Raw genomic sequence first — 18,561 nt, forward strand, 5'->3', positions numbered from 1 at the left:
TGAAGCAGCGCTCTACACGTTGGTGGTGAGAGGGGAGCGGGGGAACCAGCTGTACTCTCTCTCGGTCTCTCTCTCTCTCGGCAGTTGTGACGTCTGGGCTAGAAATCTTTCAAAACCCTCCAAGAGCCAGGCAAGGCGCTTGCTCCCCTTTTCGGAGATCAAGAATGTAGTCGGCTTCTTCCTGCCTCCCCAGCCTACTTCAGGGAAAACAGGCTTGAAAGGCAAAGGTTTGTCACAGATCCACGTGCAGGTTTGGGAATCCGGGTGCTCAGGTTTCTCTGCGCTGCTTGGGGCTTTGTTGCTTTGGGGTGCATGGGGCTGTTGGGTTTTTTGGGGGGTTTTTTGGCTTGTTTCCCCACCTCTCCCTGGAGTAAGGAACATTTCTAGACCTGCAAACTACGTGAAACTCCCTGCTAAGCACGGTGGGTTTGTACCGTCCCAACTCAGTGGCAAGAAGGTCCAAAAGTTGAAAGTGTTGATCACTTGAAGACCAAGCAACTCTGTTACAGACCTGCGTTATCGAGTGTTTTGTGGAGAGGAACTGATTTCTGCAGAGGCTGGAGGACACTGGAAACAGTGTGGTTTTGTTTTGCGGTGACTTCTGCAGTCTGAAGCCCTGGAGGGAGTTGGGGGTGGCGGGGTGGAGAGGGGATTTCTTCCAAGGAGCAAAGTAATTAGAAAGTTTTGTAAGCTTGGAGATGAAAGTCTGATGATGGTTGTGGTCGGTTGGGCTGTTTTTTCACCTCCTTATATGCCGTGTCCCTGCACCAAGTTGGTGATACTGAACCTGGCTGTGCTGGGGGAAATTCCCAGGCTGATTTACTTGCCTATTTATATGGTGACTTTGAACCACTAGACGCAATGGCTTCCTGTGGTCCTTGCCTTCAGGGATCATCTAGACCAGGGCTTCCCAACCTTTCCTTCAGCAAGACCCCATTTAAACCTTGGAAAAGTTTTGCCACCCCAAAATGATGCAGACAAGATCAACAAGTCATAAATAAGGCATGGCAGTGTTTATGGTTGCTATATTTTTCATTTAAAACATTTAAAATCATTTGACCTTCTTTTTAGAGGTAAAAATCAGCACTGACTACAAAGTCTAAAACAGCTATTAAATGCATTTATTGCTGCGTATTTATAAATGGGAAGCATGTTCATCATAATCGGTTGACACTGTCAAGCATCTTTGAGACTCCATTTTTCATTGTTGCGACCCCAAATGGGGTCACGGCCCCAGGGTTGGGAACTGCTGATCTCGGCTAAGAAAATAGTTCTAGTTTTGAAAACCCATGAGCTGGGGTGAGTACTCCCTGTGTAGGCAGGGTTCAACCCCGTCCGAAACGACATTTGGGAGTGCTTGCTTGCAACGGTTTTGTTCTAATTTTTGATGCTGTCACTTTAACTTGGGTTTTACCCTGGTTGAAATTCCAAAATGTCATTTTGGGGGCAGGGAAGCTGCCCAAAAATCAGCCTTTTGAGAATTTAATTTTTTTTCCCCCCAAAACTTTGAGTAGCGAAATTCATCAAACCTGATCTCTTTTTTCCTTAAGAAGTTTGGGTTTTGAGGAATCGGTTTTGATTTTGACACACGCAAGCTACCAAAAAAGAGTTCAAACCATTCCTGAGCATCGCTTTGCCACCCCTTTTCCCAAGTACTTTTTTAAAAGCCTAACTAATATTCCAGCTCTAAGTCACCTGTCACCCGGGGATGTCACCTGCCCCCAGGGCAGGTGGCTGTTTTGGGAAAGCACCCACAAAGACAGCTTAATAGTCCCCCATTGCTTCACCATCCCAAGGGGAGCCCTGCTCTGCCAGGACTGCTAACTTCACCTGTGTGCTTCTGCTGGGAGCACCTTGGCAGGTTTTCTTCTTGCTGTCCCCTCCCTATAAATGGATCATCTTTTCCCAACTAAGCCAAGGTCCTCTGTGTTGTCTACCGTCATCTGAGCTGAGATGCAGAAATTTCCGTGCCCCCCAACCCTGTTTTTAGAAGAATTTTTCCCTTTTTGGAAGAATTTCCACTGCAGCCTCAGAAACTTCATGTAGCACTACCCTTGCGGAGGATAGAAAGCCAAGACTGGGCAATAATTAGGGCAGAAGGTGCAAGGGTAAATAAGTATTGTTCAAAGAAGCATGTAATGGTAGGGGAGTGGGTTACCCAGCTGGTGGGTACATCTTTGCTGCTAGTTTCAGCCTCCTCCTGTATTTGCTGCGGGCACTTGTTGCATCTTGCTGTACTCGTCCCGTGCTTTTTCTCCCTATGCATTTGTACAGCACCTTGCACCGTGAGCCTGATGGGTGTTGTTACCATATAAGTCATGATCTTCAGACCCGCTCTGAAAGGTGACACATGGCTGCATGCAAGAATTCCCGGTGACTGGAAAATAGGCGCTGCGTGCTCCACATGCTGCCTGCGCATTCCTTCCCTGAGTAAGTAATAGGGGAAAGGAATCTGCCCGCTGGAGGCTGCGGGCCATCAGACAGGGGGAAGTCACTGTGCTCTTGCATCTCGCACGGCTGACTGGCTACGTGACGGACAACGGCAACGATTAAGACACGACTGCGGTAGAACTGCATGGGAGGTTTGGCGCTTAGCATCACTCCCTTAGGATAGGCATCTTTGCTGGGGCCGCAAGCGCAATAACACCTCGTGCTTCCCAGCGGTACGTCGAAAGAGGACATCAGCACTGGTTTCCCTGCTTTACAGAGGAGGAGGCACAGAGGAGCGAGGTTACTTGCAGGCGGGTGCTAGAGACACACGAAGGATCCAGGTGTCTTCAGCACTGGTGCCCGTGCTAGCCAGCTCACAAGGCCGCACGTGAACTTTTCTTGGGTGTTTTCCTGAGTCGATACTTGGTAACTCAAATTCCTCTTCCCTTTGCTTCAAGGTAAAAGCTTCTGGCTGAATCAGGGCTGTTGGCTGTAGCCGTGTTGGTCTAAGGACGTAGGCAGGCCATCCCAAGAACCTTGTCTGGCTGAATCCAAACCTGACAATGGGCTTGAGCTAGCGTCCATGAATTTAAATGGGAGAATACGTCTCTTCACTTCAATAGGCTTTAGACTCGGCCTAATTTTCACTAAAGTGGAAAAAAAACCCAACCCGATACAATTCAGTATCGTACCTCCAGATGGCATCCGGTTTGCCTCTGAACTTTTTAGCAGAGTTACAGGGAGAGTATAAGTGAACGCAGAGCAATGGTGGTGGTTGCCACAATATTCTTATTTCAAGGCCTTTTTGCACAGCTAGAATGTGCTTGCTTTGTACCAGGCCTTTACAAGCAGCGTAGACTTTGCGTTGGGTTTTTTGATGCGAAGGTTGGTCTTCATCTGACCATGATTTCAGAAGCTCAATTTATCTGTTTTCCCAAGGAAATGATATAACTGTGTCAAAATGAAAGGAAAAGCCAGAGCCTCGGATGAGGGAAGCTCTCAGGTTTCATTGTAGTTATTTCACATAACACCGGGGGGTGTGGATGTGGGGGGGGAGACTGCTTTAGGTTATGGCTTGCACATCTCTCCACTAATTCTCACTGGCTTTGGGGCCGTTAAAAATGTATGAGACTCTTGGCTGACCTCTTGTTTTGCTTTTTGATGAAGAAGCAGCTGATAACGTTGGAGTGTAATAGAAAGTTGCCAGAAGCCATTTCATACCTGTTCATCATCTTGCATGGAGCTGAAATGTGGCTGTAGGCGGAAGGGCCGAACCGCTGCGCTCAGTCTGTCTGTGCCGACAGCAGCGGGAACGAATGGCACCGCTTTGCAAACGGCAGAAGCTGGCGGTGCATCGCACGAGGCCTGCAGAAATATTTCAAGCTCAAAATCCTAATGGGTCTGAGGTTTCCATCACTTAAATAGGTTTTCCCTGTGGTGTAATGCTATTGTCCTGAATAGAAGGAGGCCAGTTTCACAGCCCATTGATGTTACTAGGACAGCAAGCTGCGGATGGGCTGCTTATGGCACGTCTGCCCTGCAGTCACTCCTTCTGACTCATTTGAGCTCGTTTGGGCACCAATAGGTGTTGGTGCAAAGCTCCCCAGGGGCTGGCTGCCTGAGAGTAAAGCTCGCTGCTCAACACAGGATTTGCAGCCCACGCTGAGCTCCGTGATGTTAGAATCACAGACAATGCAGGTTGGGAGGGACTCAGGGGGTCACATCTAGTCCAACCCTCTGCCCAAAGCAGGACCAGCCCCAACTACATCATCCCAGGCAAGGTTTTGTCCGGCCAGGGCTTCAAAACCTGGAGAGATGGAGAGGCCACAAACTCTCTGGGTAACTTGTGCTTTATTGTCTTTCAAGTGAGAGAGTTTTTGCTAATATCCAACCTCAACTTCCCTTGCTGCAGCTTGAGCCCATTGCTCCTTGTTCTGTCATCTGCCCCCACTGAGACCAGCCCAGCTCCACCCTCTTTGCAGCCCCCCTGCAGGGAGGTGAAAGCTGCTATTCAATCCCCCTCGGTCTTCTGTTGTAGCTGTATGGCTAGCAGGACCTACGCCCGCGTGTTTGCAGCTAGCTCAGGCGTGTCACCATGCGAGTTGGTCACCGCCGCCGCGGCAGGATTGACATACCCTTAGCTCTAATTTAGGCCAGGGTGGAGGAGAAGAGGGGGGTTGTGTTCAGCGGATCTCAGCTCCTGTGCAGTGGCCTTGCTGGCCTGAAGCAGGTCTGCCGATTTATCCCGTAGCAGTGTCACTGGGGAGCCCAGAATCAAGACGCTTGTTTTTCTTATAGGACCTACAGAAATGGCAAGGGCTTTGACTTTATTTCTTTTAAACCAGAAAGGTTTAAAAACCCGAAAAAGAGTCTGGGGGTTTTAACTCTCCACTGGCCTGTTGAGTTTGGAAAGCGCCAAGTGTTCAAACTCCAAAATAACCATTCGAGTGAAAGAGCAGGGCCTCAGATAATGCAGCTTTTTGGCCTAATGTAGTGTATTTAATTTATCCCTTTCCTTTTGCTGTGCTTGTTTCTTCTTTTATATTGCTCTGAAGGCAGGGAAGTCGTCATAACCTTCCACGCAGCAGTGCGTCCTTGTGTTTTGCTCCTGTCTCGTGAGGGCTTTGTGGAGGGAGAAGGAAAATTGAACTGACTGCAAATGCACAAAATGCCTGTGGAAGAAACCCATGAGAAGATGGTCCTTACTGATACCAGGGGGGAAAGCTCAATATTCAGACATGCAGGCTTTTGCAGGGTGGTTGTGTTGGCTACTCTGTAAGGGAAAATGAGCTGAAGCCTTGCAAGAAGGTAGGTGGAGGCCTGGAGCTGTTTCCCCAGCAAGCCCGGATCCACAGCAACGGCAACGGCAGTGGAAAGGAGAGGAATGCGCTTCACTGTTTTGCCATGATGACGGCAAATGCTTATTTCTCACTTCATTTTTCAGAAATACCCAAACCATTCTGGAATCTGGTTCTTTTTTTGCTGATAAGACTTAAACAGAAGCACAATAGCACCCACTCTTTCTCCATACCTGTATGAGCTTTGCAGTGCCGGAAGAGCAAAATAATTGTAATTAAATCAAGAAGACATAAAGATATGGAGGACCAAAATCTGCTTTCAGCTAGCCTGATCGAATTGCATTTAGTGATGGGCCAGAGGGTAGAATAGATTTATTTTGGAAGGCAGCAATGGAAACTTTATGATAGTTGTAGTGATAACATTAGTAATTTAGAGACGCTCCCTGACGTAGAAGAGATGGGAACTAGGATATAGTCACTCAGTTGAGTTGCAGCTTTTACTTAGAGAAACGGAGGGACTGCAGACGTTGCCTGCTGTTCTACAATAGGATTCATTGTTGTTAATTCTTCTCATTCATCGTATACCTGTATTTATTGAATCTGGTGATCGCTACAATAGTGCCTATCAAACCAGGCCCAGAGCAAGCACCCTGGGTTATAACAAAATGGTAAACTCTTCCTGACTGGTCATGCTTGTGCCTGTGTATCATCAGCAAGGTGTCAGCAGAGGCCTTAGGGTGAATGTGGTTTGGGGGGGGCGTTGAGACCTACTATGCCTTTTTCTTCCAAATGTTTCTCTTCCTCCAGGCCCGAGACATCATGCTGATTTGCAGTTCTGTCTTTCTTGCCTGGATCACCGTGGCCAGTCATGTTGCGGGACAAGTGCATGGGCAAGGTAAGAAGCTGTCTTCTGACCTCTTTTAAAAGGGGCAGTGTTTTAGGGAATGGGTATTACCTGGGCTGAGCCCATGTATGTGGTTGGACTCGGCTTGGCACCACTTCTGTGTTTGTCGGGCAGGCGGTAACTTTGGAAATTGGCCTCCAGACCATGCCAGGGAATATAGGCGCTGGTAGTGGAAACTTTTTGATGTGGGTGACAGCTGGGAGCACGGGAAAAGCCTGGTTTCCACAGGTGTTAGTGGAATGAAAATCAGGCCCTTAAGAGTGCCCATTTTGTGATACAGGTTAGAGGATTATCCCCTCCCTCTTCCATTGCAAATCCAGGGCCTGTCCAAACATTAAGTGAACTGGTGGTCGCCCAGGGCGCCAAAATTTGGGAGGCACCAAATTTGTATGCAGAACAAAATAACAGGAGCGTCATTCTCAATAACAGCCCCGCCGGCTATGGCTCCATCTTAGACCTTTGCTTCAGTAAGGGGAGAAAGACCTCTGCAAAGATCTCCGAGCAGCGGTCGCTAGAATTGCAGCTCCTAGCTTGTCACCTCTCCAGGTTAATGACAAGTGTGAAACAATCCATTCCAATTTTTTGTTTTTATTGTTGTATTGTTCATTTCGAGCATCAAATACGTGCATGTAAAAGGTCATTCTAGACTTCTTATTTTCCTCTGTATCGGAGGTAGTGGAGGCGCCGAGGTACACAGTTCGCCGAGGGCAGCAATTCCTCTGGACCGGCCCTGTGCATATCCCAGTCCTTATGAGAGCAGAGCCCACATGAGCAGCAGCCTTCTAGCACCTAGGTAGATCTGCACTGAAGCGTGAAAGGGGGGATGCGAGAGTGCCATAACTATTACTGAATACCCTGCGGGATGCACTGCAGCATTTGGACAAAAGCTCTCCCAGGGGGTTTCTTGGGCAATGCACCCTCCGTGTTGCAGGCCAGATTTCACCCTGAGCAGAAAACATCTCTAGCAACCTCCCATGTGCTCTGCAGTGCTCCAGCGTGACAAGTGGTTACGAGTCTTTCATATCATTTGCAAATTGCCAGGTGCTGCTGATGGAGGAGGCGTCCCTGTTTCCTGAATCAAAGCCTGTGTTTTAGTCTGGAGCATGTCTTTGCTAGGTTTTTGATTAACCTGGGATAAGGGTTATGCACCTGGGTGTGCACTGAGATGACTCTTTCTGGAGAGACTGCAACAACGTAGTGTATTTACTAGCTGGGCAGATTTAGTCCAAGACAGGTCATTAGCCCGGCTCTGAACAATACATGATGAATCTGACTGCCCATTCCAGAGAGGTATCCAGGTTGTAGACATGTTGGTCTAGAGGAAAAAGCATTCAGGACTCATTGTAGAGGTGGTATCTTTTTTGAGACTAGTTAGATTTTCGCCAAAAAAGAAAAAAAAAATCCCAGAGAGAGCATCTGGAAATGGAGGAAATATGTTTTCCGCACAAAAAAAAGATTAGTTTGTGGAATTCGTTACCACAAGAAGTAACTGAGGGCCTGACTTTTATCTCGGTGCAAGAAACAGGGCCAATGGGCTTCCCATCATGCCTATTTATTTCTTTTAAATGCCATCATGATTAGGCCTGTTTTAATCATAAACATCTGACATTTCCCATGCTGGTATTTGCACAGACAGCGAGGCTGATGGCTACGTCTCTGTGCCCAATACAAAGGTGATAATTTGTTAAAATGGCTTTGTGTTTGGCACCCAGGCATCTTTCAGCAAGCAGTGCACTGTAAACTATAATTGAAGCCAACCTGTGTTTCGGATGCCTGGAAGACCTGAGGCAAGTGTAAGCCCTGAAGGCCTTTCTCAGTTCAGCTGGGAGCTCCTTGGTTTGAAACAAGGCACAGGCATGGCTGAAAGGGCAGTCTGATTGCTGTTCACATATCCCAAGCCCCTGAATGACGGTGGTTATACCAGCTTTCTTAAAACAATCAGCAGCCAGACTGGTGACGAGGTCTGAGTTACCTTGGCAGAAGGCAAAGTTTTTCCTGGTTGTCACAAAGCCCTGTTATTATTTCGGTGCCAGGTAATTCACTCTTTAGACAACTACCCCTAACAGGTGTCTGATTGCTGCTGCTCTAACCGGTTTCCTGAAACAAATGGCAGCATTAAAAATGTCGAGCCAGCTTGCCTGGTGGCATTTCATGTCTCAGTGCAGAGGAAGGAGGAGCACTGGGGTCTCTTTGGTTCCTAAAGTGCGTCCAGCAGGTTGCTTACAGATACACTCAATACAGGTGTCCACGCATGGACTTGTGATGGTTTGCACCCTTGAGTTGCACCATCTTTGCTATGCAAAAGCAACAGCCCTGGCCTTCTAAGGTAGGGGGCTCAGAGGCCAATGGTCTTCATTACCCATAGGTGCCAGATAGATCCAGGCTACACGATGATGTATTCCTCTGCTTCCTGTTGACAAGAGTCATCAGCGGTCTCTCTTATTTTCACTTCTATTGATTTTTCTTTTAATGGTGTGAGCAATCACAGCCAGGCTACATACAAAGCTTAGGGGAACTGCTCTGAACGTGGTGGGGTTAATGATGGACAGTAGAGCTACTTCCTTAAGAGCCTGCTTTTTTTCATAGATTCACAGAAGTGGGGCGGAAGGGACCTTGTAGATCATCAGGTCCGACCTCCTGCCCTGGGCAGGAGAGAAAAACCAGGCTCAAATGACCCCATCTAAGTAGATGTCAAACCTCCTATTAAAGACCCCCTTTTTTGTGATGACCTTCGTAGGTGGTGGGAGAAGGAAGATGAAGGCAAATGAGAAGTGATCCATGGGTTTTGTGGGAGTTTTCAGGGGCCTTTTTGGGCACAGAAGTGACAAAAAACCATACTCCCTTCCTTTACTTACAATGATAGCATTGCTGCTACTAACGTGGCAGAGGGAACCCATCCCCAGGAGAAAATTCGATTCTTTTTTTGCCTGTTCAAGGAGTTTCACAAATTTTCTCACTGATAATTGATGAAGGAGTAGGGAGAAAATCAAGGTGAGCTTCATACCCGAGGCTGGGTTTGCAAAACTGGCGGCTGCCCAAATAGTCCCGTTGATTGGTTGTATGCTTTGTTGCATGATCAGAGGCAACGATGGCAGTAATTTGATGAATGCTCAATCTTCTTCAAACACTTTTGATACTTAAAAAGAAAATTCTCTGTGTGCTTTGGGGTGGACCGGAGCCCCTCCAAAATTGTTGGAGGGAATCCCTGAAACAGCTCATGACTATGGTATCACTTGGGATGTGGAGGAACATCTTTTACGGCAGTCTCCATTCATACTTATTTTGCTGGATGCATGAAGCAGTAGGGACATAAGGAGGCTGAAATGCAAGGTAGCGAGCGGGTTATATTGCAGCTGTTCTCGCAGAGTGCGAGAAATAAATCCAACGGATGGAAAGAGCTGCCAAGCCTCTGGGATCTTGCTCCTGGACGAGATCAAAGCATATCCTGTTTGTCTCAGTGTCATATCATTTGTAGGACTGCTTTGGTCAGATATCCTGAATGCTCCTTTAGAAAGGAGCTTTGGTAATTAGTGGATTGATTACATGTGGCATTCAGTGTCTAGTATCAAAACCCAGGTCTCTGCAACTCCAGAATGTGCGGCATGTAGGGAAATGACACCAAGGTCTGTTAGAAAGTCACCTTCTGGGAAGACAAGTAGCAATGGGATTAGACCAGTAGTTTTGAGTAGTTTCGTATGCACCTGCCATCCTTGAACCTGTCCTCAGATCCCCTATCCACACGCCTGATACAGAGAAAGCCTCTGTGACATGCCAGCTCGTAACCGTCCCCTTTGCAGCCATTTGCACCTTCCCCTTGTATGAAGGAGACTCGTGCTGGTTGTCAGGTCCATAATCTTCCTTATAAATGCCTAGTGCTTGGGTTTCTTAGACGCTTCCGGATTTGAAAGGGAGCTATATTCATCCTGGGAAAGCTCCAGACTGGAGCCAGCCAAGGGCACCCAGTGAGAGTCTGGGTGTAACTACAAGTCATTTAGAGCCGAGGTTACGCTAGCAAATAGTGCACATGCAACATAGGGTAGATGAACAGTGGGGCTTTCATGGCGTGGGACCTCATTTGCAACTGGAATAGAATAGAGCTGAAGAGACCCTTGTTGCTGTCATATTTGTCTGCAGACATTTTTGCCTTTTAACTTCTGGGGTCCTAGAGTAACTGCTGAAAAGCTGGGCAGCACGTGTCCAGCAAGAGACAGCGCTGTGTTTCATCAGGGTCTGAATCCCACCATTGTTCCACCGCCTTTAACCATTTCTTCTCACACTTGACTCCGGGACCAGTCCCACCCAGCACTCCCCTCCTGCACTTTTTATCTCTTCCCCTTTCTTTGTGCCTTGGGCGACATGTGAATCTGAGCCTTGTTCCCCCAAAATAGTTGTCTGTAGGCGGAGAAGTTTGCAGGAAGTCTCTGAAATGAAAGGGTAAGGCACAGATGTTGGGTTTCGGCAACATGGCAAAAAGACCTTTGGTCGGGGCTGTGTTCTCGGGGCATGAGACATGCGTGCTGAAAATGGAGGAGCCTGTGGGTCAATGTAAAGGAAGGGAGGGGGAAAGACACTCCAAGACAGCTTTCTAAGGGAGAGTCAAACCTGTGCTGTGGTCACAGCTCAGGAATATTATTAATTGTTGCCCACATTTCAGTGAGCTTCTCTAATCTGAACGTGCAAAATGAGCAAAGGCCTATGCTTGTATTTGCAAAATGGGCCATTGTCCGTACAACTACGATTCACACACAATTCAGTGCCTTTTGGTCTTCAGTTACAGCATTTCTGTGTGCAAATCCTGCATGTAATTAAACACATTTCTAATTTGCTCATGGTCTGCACAGCTCTCATTATCATGTGCATGAATCATTATCATCAGTTGTCTGCGTGCATACCAGCAGTAACTAGTTGGCATTTGCACCAATGCCAATAGCAAATGCAAAATAGGTGGGAGGTGGTGTGCATATGTTTGCACGCGTTGCATTTTGGAGATGCTGTGGTGGAAACCTGCTGAACAAGTTGCATTTTATGTGATGTGTTAAAGTTGAGGGCTCTAAATTCCTCTGGTTTCCATTCTACCTCCTATCACAATGAAATGTTTAAGTGGGCCATGTGTACGTTGTTGTGTACATTTGAGCTAAGAGTCATTTAAGAGCCACATGTCTTTACAGATCTAATCGCAAGCCAGGAAACCTTTGTGAAATGGAGAGTAGGGGAGTGGGAGTGTGCCCATGCCTAGCACACCACAGATCCATTTCTTTTCTACCAATCTGCTGTTCTTTCTCTTGGTTTTCAGTTTGCTGACTCTCTGCAGCAGCAGGAGGTTTTGAGGCTGGTGCATGCTGGTGCTTGTGAATTATGGTCCTGTCAGGGGCTATTACTTACACTTTATCAGGCTTTGCATTTCTAACTCCAGCTGGCCTCAGAGCTGCCTATGAAATTCTCCCTCTGCAGAGTTATGGAGCCCATGATCTCAGTGCGCCTTGGCAGCTCCCAATTGAGTTATAGTTGATACTTTTCAATGAGCGGAAGTCCGTTGCTTTGATTCATTCCTGACGCCAGAGCGGCGGATGTGGGGATACCCTGGGGCTGCAGCACACATTAGCACAAAAGCCTGGGGATGGGGAATTGTTGCCTTCTGAATCTAGGGCATGCAAAGATGGCCACACAGGCAACTTTGCTCTACCCTTCCCAGTTGGGCTATTCCTGCTGTTTGCGAAGATGCATGGAGTTGCAAGAGAGTGAAAAACCCTCCGCTGCTTAAGTCTAACTCCTGAAAGTGCTGCCCAGCTGGAGCCACAAGAGACAAGTAGATTCCCCAGGAGACGAGGGGAAGAAAAAATTGGCTGAAAGGACCTCAGTTCCCAGAATCAAAGGAAACCACGCACACTAAACTAAGTGGCAAAGTCTGTCTGACTGTCTAGCTGTCAGAGGCAACTCTGGACATGAGATAACATATGTTCCTCTTTCTCCTCCAGGGTCAAGCCGGTTAAAGCTGACAGTCCTGTCTGAAGATAGGTTACAGATGAAATGGAAAGAGACTGAAGGGAACATCAATGGGTACAAGGTTCGAGTGAAGCCCATGGCAGGTATGTGCTTATGGTACCTGGGTTGGATTTGGCAGATTAATGCTAGCAGGAAGTTTTTGGCTGAACACATCACAGGGCATCATGAGTTTCCCCTTCACTTTGCTCTTTGTTAGAATTGCCACCCTGCGGTACCGAGTGGGAGGCTGCCACAATTTATTTTAGGGATAATCTCAATAATTTTCTTCACCCTCCCTGGAGAACAGAATTGATGCTGGTCGGGAATTGTCTGTGGTTTTGGGTAAAACAAAATAAGGAAGTTGATTCATCAGAATTGAAATGCTGTGAAGCACACCTCCCTGAATTTGAACTTGGGTTAGCCTCAGCTGGTGTGAGTGTCCACACAAAGCCACGATCTAGTCAAACCTAAGTGGCACAATACAAAGTTAAACCCAGCCTCATTTTAAAGCACCTCCAAACCTGGGTAGGAGGCTTCTCTGTGTGGTTGGCAGTGCCAGGGATGGGAAGTGGGATTAAAAAGCAGCATAGGAGCTTGGTTGAATTCTGCAGGAACTACATACCCCTTGGCTGCACCTATCCCAGGAATGAGCATCTCAGAACCAGGCTACAGAAGTAGATACAAAATTCTTCATCTTTACCAAGATTGCCTCTCCGGTAATACATATACACTGTAAACGGTTCAGCTGCTGCTAGGGTTTTACTTTGGTTAATCAAATGTAGAAAAATGCAGACATGTCATTCCAGAAAGTTAAGCCAGTAACATGCTTGTGAAATATAGATGGATGAGATCCAAGATTTCGAGAGGCGATGCGCCACTTTTAGTGGGGGAGAATAATTCCTCGTGATTAAATGCTCATACAAATCAGTCAAATGTTTTGAGATTCTTTTACTGCTGTTTGCTTTAGATGTAGCAATCACAGGTATTCCTGTTACAGACCCCTAATGAGGTGCTGAAAAGGGGATTATACATGCTGGAAGGGAGTGGGTGAGGGGGCAAGGTACTAAAGGAATTGCAGCTGAGTCTACTTTGAGGAGCAATGTCAGAAAGTGCAGGGCAGTCTGAGATAGTGAGCATCTTGTGAGGAGCAGCGTGGGAGAGTCCGTCAGTAAGGGAGAGCAGGAAAAGTGACAGGTAATAGGAAATGGTGGAGCAATCAAACCGAGTAAGAAGGTAACTACTAATTACCAGGCCAGTTCCCTGGGTCTCACCCTGCATGGCGCTGCATGCCCTCATCTCCCAGGATCTCTCTGCCTGAACATTTTTGCAAAGCAATGCAATAGGACAAGCAGTGAGACAGGAATGAGAGTGAGAATGAGCAGTGAGGTCCCTGAATGAGAGTGGGACATTTCCCTTTTCTTCCTCAGACACCCCCAAAGTTGCAGCTCAGGCTGTTCCTGCCATTAGTGGCACATTTCCCTATGTAGGTAGGGGCTGAGCAGTCTGGAAAGTGCTTTGTTTTTGCCTGGTGCCTTCTGCTCCTGACCTACAGCAGGCTGGAAAGCAAAGCAGATAGTTTAGTTTAGCAGGAAGTTTAGTTTACTCCTACCTGGCTTTCAAATAGGGCTGTCCCTGTCTCAGGCTCTGGCATGGAGGTCCAGGGAAGCCAGGATGGCACATGTGCCTGCCCATTGATGGATAAGCAGGTGCAATCCTGCTTTTAGCTCTGTGCGCCCTGTTGGCTGAGCCGGAGCTGAGCCCCTCTCACCCCTCTTCCCCGGCTCCTCTGAGGCCTGCATGATGGGAGACCCTTCTGGGACCCTGCAGACTATGCATGTGCCATTAGGCAGCAATCACAAACCATTGATGAAACCCTGCTCCATGGCTGGGGAGGGAGAATGAGGAGAGCTGCGGGCACCGTCCTCCCGCCAAAAAATAGCTGGCATCTCCCTGTCATGCTCCCATCAGAAAACACTTGACCACTCTACCCCTAAAGCACTTCAGGTCATGTCCGTACAGCTCTGCAGGCATCTGCATTTCTTGTTACTGAATCCCATCCCTCTGCCTCGTTTGCAAATGTATACCATTTCTGTGGTTGTTCCTTGGTCGGGCTGTCTCTGCTCCACGGCTTCTTGGCATGTTGGTACAGGAAAGGCAGGAGGCCAGCGGCATGACAGCGGGGCCAGATGCCTACGTGCCATCGCTCTGCATCGCCAGCTGAAAGGCCATGCATAAGTAGCAGCTAGCGGAGGCAGCGTTTCTCGAGTGAGCGCTTCCTGGGGATATAATGCTGCTGGGATGGAGTCCTATGGCGTCACAAACTGCTTTGCTTGAGGTCACTAGTCCCTGCAGCCAGAAGAAGAAGGATTGGGCCTGGGAAGTCTCCCTGCAGGGAGATGCCATGCCAGCCTGCAAGCCCCTGACTGGCAGGCAGTGGCCACCTTGGGCTTTTGCCTCCTATGCAGTTGCTCAGAGCAGCCACGTGCCACCACCAAGCTGCTGACGGCTCCATTAGCAATACCAGCACTGGGAGCTGCTGACAGCACCCGGAGCGCAGCCGCCACTGCGGCCTGATCTCCCCTTTCTAGTCTGCTTCCAGCCTGCTCCCATGACAGCAGCACCCTGTGCTAGCGAAGGAGTGGGCCAGCAGGATTTTCCCTCCAGCGTGTCCATGTGCGTTTGAAATTAGGCAAAGCCATTTACTCCAGCCCCACCAATGGCATCCTTACTGCAACAACAGGGAGGCATGTAGAGGGATCGTAGACTCCCCTGTGTCGCAGATGGATGCATGGCCATGCTTTTAATGGGCTTTCTTGAAATGCACATTAGCACTGCAGAGTGATGGGGTCTGCTCCGGGGTTTTTTGAGAGGAAGAGGAGGAAGATGTGCTGGGCGGCATACCCACTGTGGTCTTGGGAGACCTACGTCCTAGCTGCTCTGCCACAGGCTCCCTCTATGACCTTGGGCAAGCCACATTGGGGGTGGATTTCATTACCAGTTGCCTATACTGAAGAGCTTCCTATACTGAGGACCCAACATTTAGCTGCCGAGGACCTGATTTCCAGACGGGCTGGCCCCCAGGAGCGCCTTGTGAAGCTGATGAGAAGTCCAGGGGCTGGACCGGAAACACTTTGCTTGTCCCCAGATGAAAAGATCTAACACGCCTGACAATTTTCCTGACCCACCAGATCCAAAACCCAAACTCAGTTGATCAAAATGTCAGCTTCTTTTTTGTTTCAGTCATTTCCCGCCCCCCCCTCCCCCCTTAAATTTAAAAGCTAGGAAGTCGGTCCAAGCCACCGTGTCTCTCTGCTCCATCTCTCCATCCCAGGTGACTCCGAGCAGGAAGTCATGCTGAAAACCAAAACGCCGAAAGCCACGGTCGGGGGGTTGAGCCCCACAAAAGAATATACTCTGCACATCTATGTGCTCAACAGCTCGCAGGAAGCCCTGTTTGCCAAGAGGAAATTTGTGAGTAAGTGGCACATGCGACACTTGCCTTCTCCGCTGGCCTCCCATGAGTGGGTGTCCTCTCGGTCAATCCCTTGGGTGCTTTTGGATGCAGGCTGCAGATGGGCCTCAGTGGGTGTGATTTTTGTGCAATTGTGTCTTAAGGGGTGGGGGGCAAGACGGTGTTGGTCGGGGGCAGGGAGATGGAGGGGAGAAGGGAGAGAGCCTGGAAATCAGCTAGTGTCTGCAGTCCATGGAGCCAGTTGGGCTGCTACAAGGTTTATGGTCCCATTTGCAATGTCACCATCTCCTTCCACTGTGGTTTTTGCAGTTGAAGAGCTGAAAAACCTCTCCCAGGCTCGAAATAACCGGAGGAACACAGCAACTGGCCCAGAAAAGAGCCTCGCCTCGCTTGGAAACACAGCAACTGAGCCGGAGCCAGAGACATCTTCCCCGGCCCAGAGTGAATCCTTCACGCAGACAGGTGGGTGCAAGGTGATGCACTCAGCCAATATGCAACAGTTGAGGGGAGGGGTTGGGTGTCATTCGCACACATGACATAGCTGGGGATAATGGCCTTCTCTCTGTGATCATTTGTAATGCAGCGAAGGACAGGCCGGAAAAGAAGAGACAGAAGGCCACTGTATCTAAGAGCTCAAGTGAGAAACCCCGGAGCAAGCCAAGCACTGGGTTAGGCATGACAGAAGCAACCCCGACGACCGTGAAAACACCGCAGCACGGCCAGACAAAATCTGAGCGAGAAGATCTCAGCAAAGAAAAACCCACAAAGGAAACATTAAGAAGAGGCGAGTTTCTTACACACCTCTCTGACTTTTAAAATACAGATCCTCCTGCCAAAAGAGGAGTGATTTCTTCCTGACAGTCCCTAGAAAGGGGTCATTCCTTATCTCTGGTTTATTATCTGTCTCTAAGGCATCTCATTGTTGTCTGCCCACTAGACCCAGCTCAGAGACAAATCATCCAGCCTGCACCCATCCACCAATACTCTCCAGAATGAAGGCATCATTTGGCTTATCTTTATCTATAGGGACATTATTTGGAAGATTGCCATGTATTGCTGAAAATGTTTGCAACACTGCAGACTGGCAGAAACTATAGTCCGAATGTGGATACTTGGCCAGAAATTTCTTCCAAAAAGGGCATTTTCTCATTACTCACTATTCTCCATTCATTTTTCTCTAATCAAAAAGCTTCAGTAAACAGTTGAAGTAGAAAAAAAAAATATACCAGGCACCTGAGGCAAAGGATCATGTGTGCTGAGCAATGGAGTTGAACTGAACGGCACTAAGGAAGGGAGTTTTGCACCTTGATTCTCAGATCTATCAGCATACTTATACTGGGGTGGAAGGATGATTCAGTGGTAAGGGCACCAGCTTGGGGCTTGGAGTCTGCTCGGGTAAAGCCTTCTCTGTGTCCTCTTATTTTCCCATCTAGAAGATACATTCCTACTTCCCTGGGTAATTCTGACTATACATTTATTAAAAGACCAGGAAACACTCAGCTCCTCCAGTGCTGAGGCCATAAGCGCATCCTAGATGGCTAGATCAGAGCTCCCATGATAGCAGCATCTTAGCAGCTATCTAGGAACAACCAGGTTGCGGGGTTTCTGGTTGTAGCCGTTTTGGTCTAAGGACATAGGCAGGCAAGATCCTTTGGGTAGATGTGATCTCTTTTATTAAACCAACACAGTCACTGGAAAAAAAGTACTTGGCAAGCTTTTGTGCACGGCCACCCTTCTTCAGGCATAGGAAGTCTCAGAGAGCCCCCTTCTCAGGGACTTCTTATGCCTGAAGAAGGGTGATTGTGCTCGAAAGCTTGCTAAGAACTTTTTTCCAACTACTCAGTTGTTTTAATAAAAGAGATCACATCTACCCAGAAGACCTTGCCTGCCTGGGAACAAAACAGTGCATTTAAGGACATTGGGATCAGTCTCCAGTTCTCTTTAAACAGTGGGAAATGGCTGGGCATGCAACAAACGGCACCAAGGATGCAAAATCCCACTGGAAGCAAACTCCTGTTCCCTTTGCTGTTTCTGTCCGGTCTTCTGAGGTTGTCTTTTTGCTAGAGAAAGAAAGTGTATTCTTCAGCCAAGCTTGCAACAATGCAGCATCCTAGCAAGACACCTTGCTTTTACCTAAGTGAGGAGGTGAAAAGAAAGCCCAGGCTCCTCCATATTTAATCTAACTCATGGGAAAGTGATTAACTGCCCTGTCCTCACTGGGCTTAGACTTCAGGTTCGCTCACTTGATAAAAGTGAGGACACAGAGCAGCGATGCTGAATTCTGTTGTTCCCTCAGTCTCTTTAATAGGGAATGATGATGGTGGGGACATTTTTGGGGAGGAACCAACCCAACGGATCGCTATAAGCCTGGGTTCGGTTCACTGGGACGAGTCCAACCTCTGGCAATCGCATGGCAGCTCCAGGGGATGCAGCAGGAATGCATCCAGCCCATGTGCAGCCTGGACTTCACCCAAGAAGTAAAGCCCTTACCTGGAAAAAAAAAAATGGGGGAAATATGCAGTTTATTAACAGCATGCCTTATCTTATCCCCCCTTAGCTACAGGCCTAGGCTTGGCAGGGAGGGAGGGTGCATATGTATAATGCCAGCAGTGCAGAAGGAGCCTGGATTTAATATAGAGAAAGCATCTAAATAATTATAGCCCATAGGGGATCTCTGGCGGGATGGAGCTACTCGCCTGAAATTCCACAGGATTTAGTGCAAGATAAAAAGGAAGCGCTGGTTTAGAGCCGCGCTGTAACTGAGCTGACAGCTTGCACCCAGCAGTGCCTAAGTCAGGGGCACACTTCCTAAAAGGCGTAACCCTTTAGCCACAGGACCATAACCCTTGTGCTCCTGTGTGCCGATATCTTAAATGAGTTTATGCTCAGACAAGCCTGTAGGCTTTCCTCCTGTTGACAATTTCTCAAGGAAAAAATGGTTCTTGTGCCCTGGGAAAGTTTTGTTGTTGTTTTTT

At 48.2% G+C, this 18,561-nt stretch overlaps 1 protein-coding gene across 3 annotated transcripts in view; it reads left to right on the forward strand.

Moving 5' to 3' along the window:
* Positions 1 to 29: 29 nt before the first annotated feature.
* Positions 30 to 18,561, forward strand: part of COL20A1 (collagen type XX alpha 1 chain) — a 79,433-nt gene continuing 60,901 nt past the window's right edge. For all 3 annotated transcript variants that reach the window (XM_019548259.1, XM_019548261.1, XM_019548260.1), the window contains exons 1-6: positions 30 to 227; positions 6,036 to 6,123; positions 12,108 to 12,218; positions 15,446 to 15,589; positions 15,896 to 16,048; positions 16,170 to 16,370. In XM_019548259.1, coding sequence (XP_019403804.1) covers positions 6,048 to 6,123; positions 12,108 to 12,218; positions 15,446 to 15,589; positions 15,896 to 16,048; positions 16,170 to 16,370 — 685 coding nt within the window. In that variant the 5' untranslated portion in view covers positions 30 to 227; positions 6,036 to 6,047. The remainder of the gene's footprint in view (positions 228 to 6,035; positions 6,124 to 12,107; positions 12,219 to 15,445; positions 15,590 to 15,895; positions 16,049 to 16,169; positions 16,371 to 18,561) is intronic.

This window comes from Crocodylus porosus, unplaced genomic scaffold (assembly GCF_001723895.1).
Source record: "Crocodylus porosus isolate Cpor-Errol unplaced genomic scaffold, CroPor_comp1, whole genome shotgun sequence".
In the NCBI taxonomy this organism is placed as follows: Eukaryota; Metazoa; Chordata; order Crocodylia; family Crocodylidae; genus Crocodylus; species Crocodylus porosus.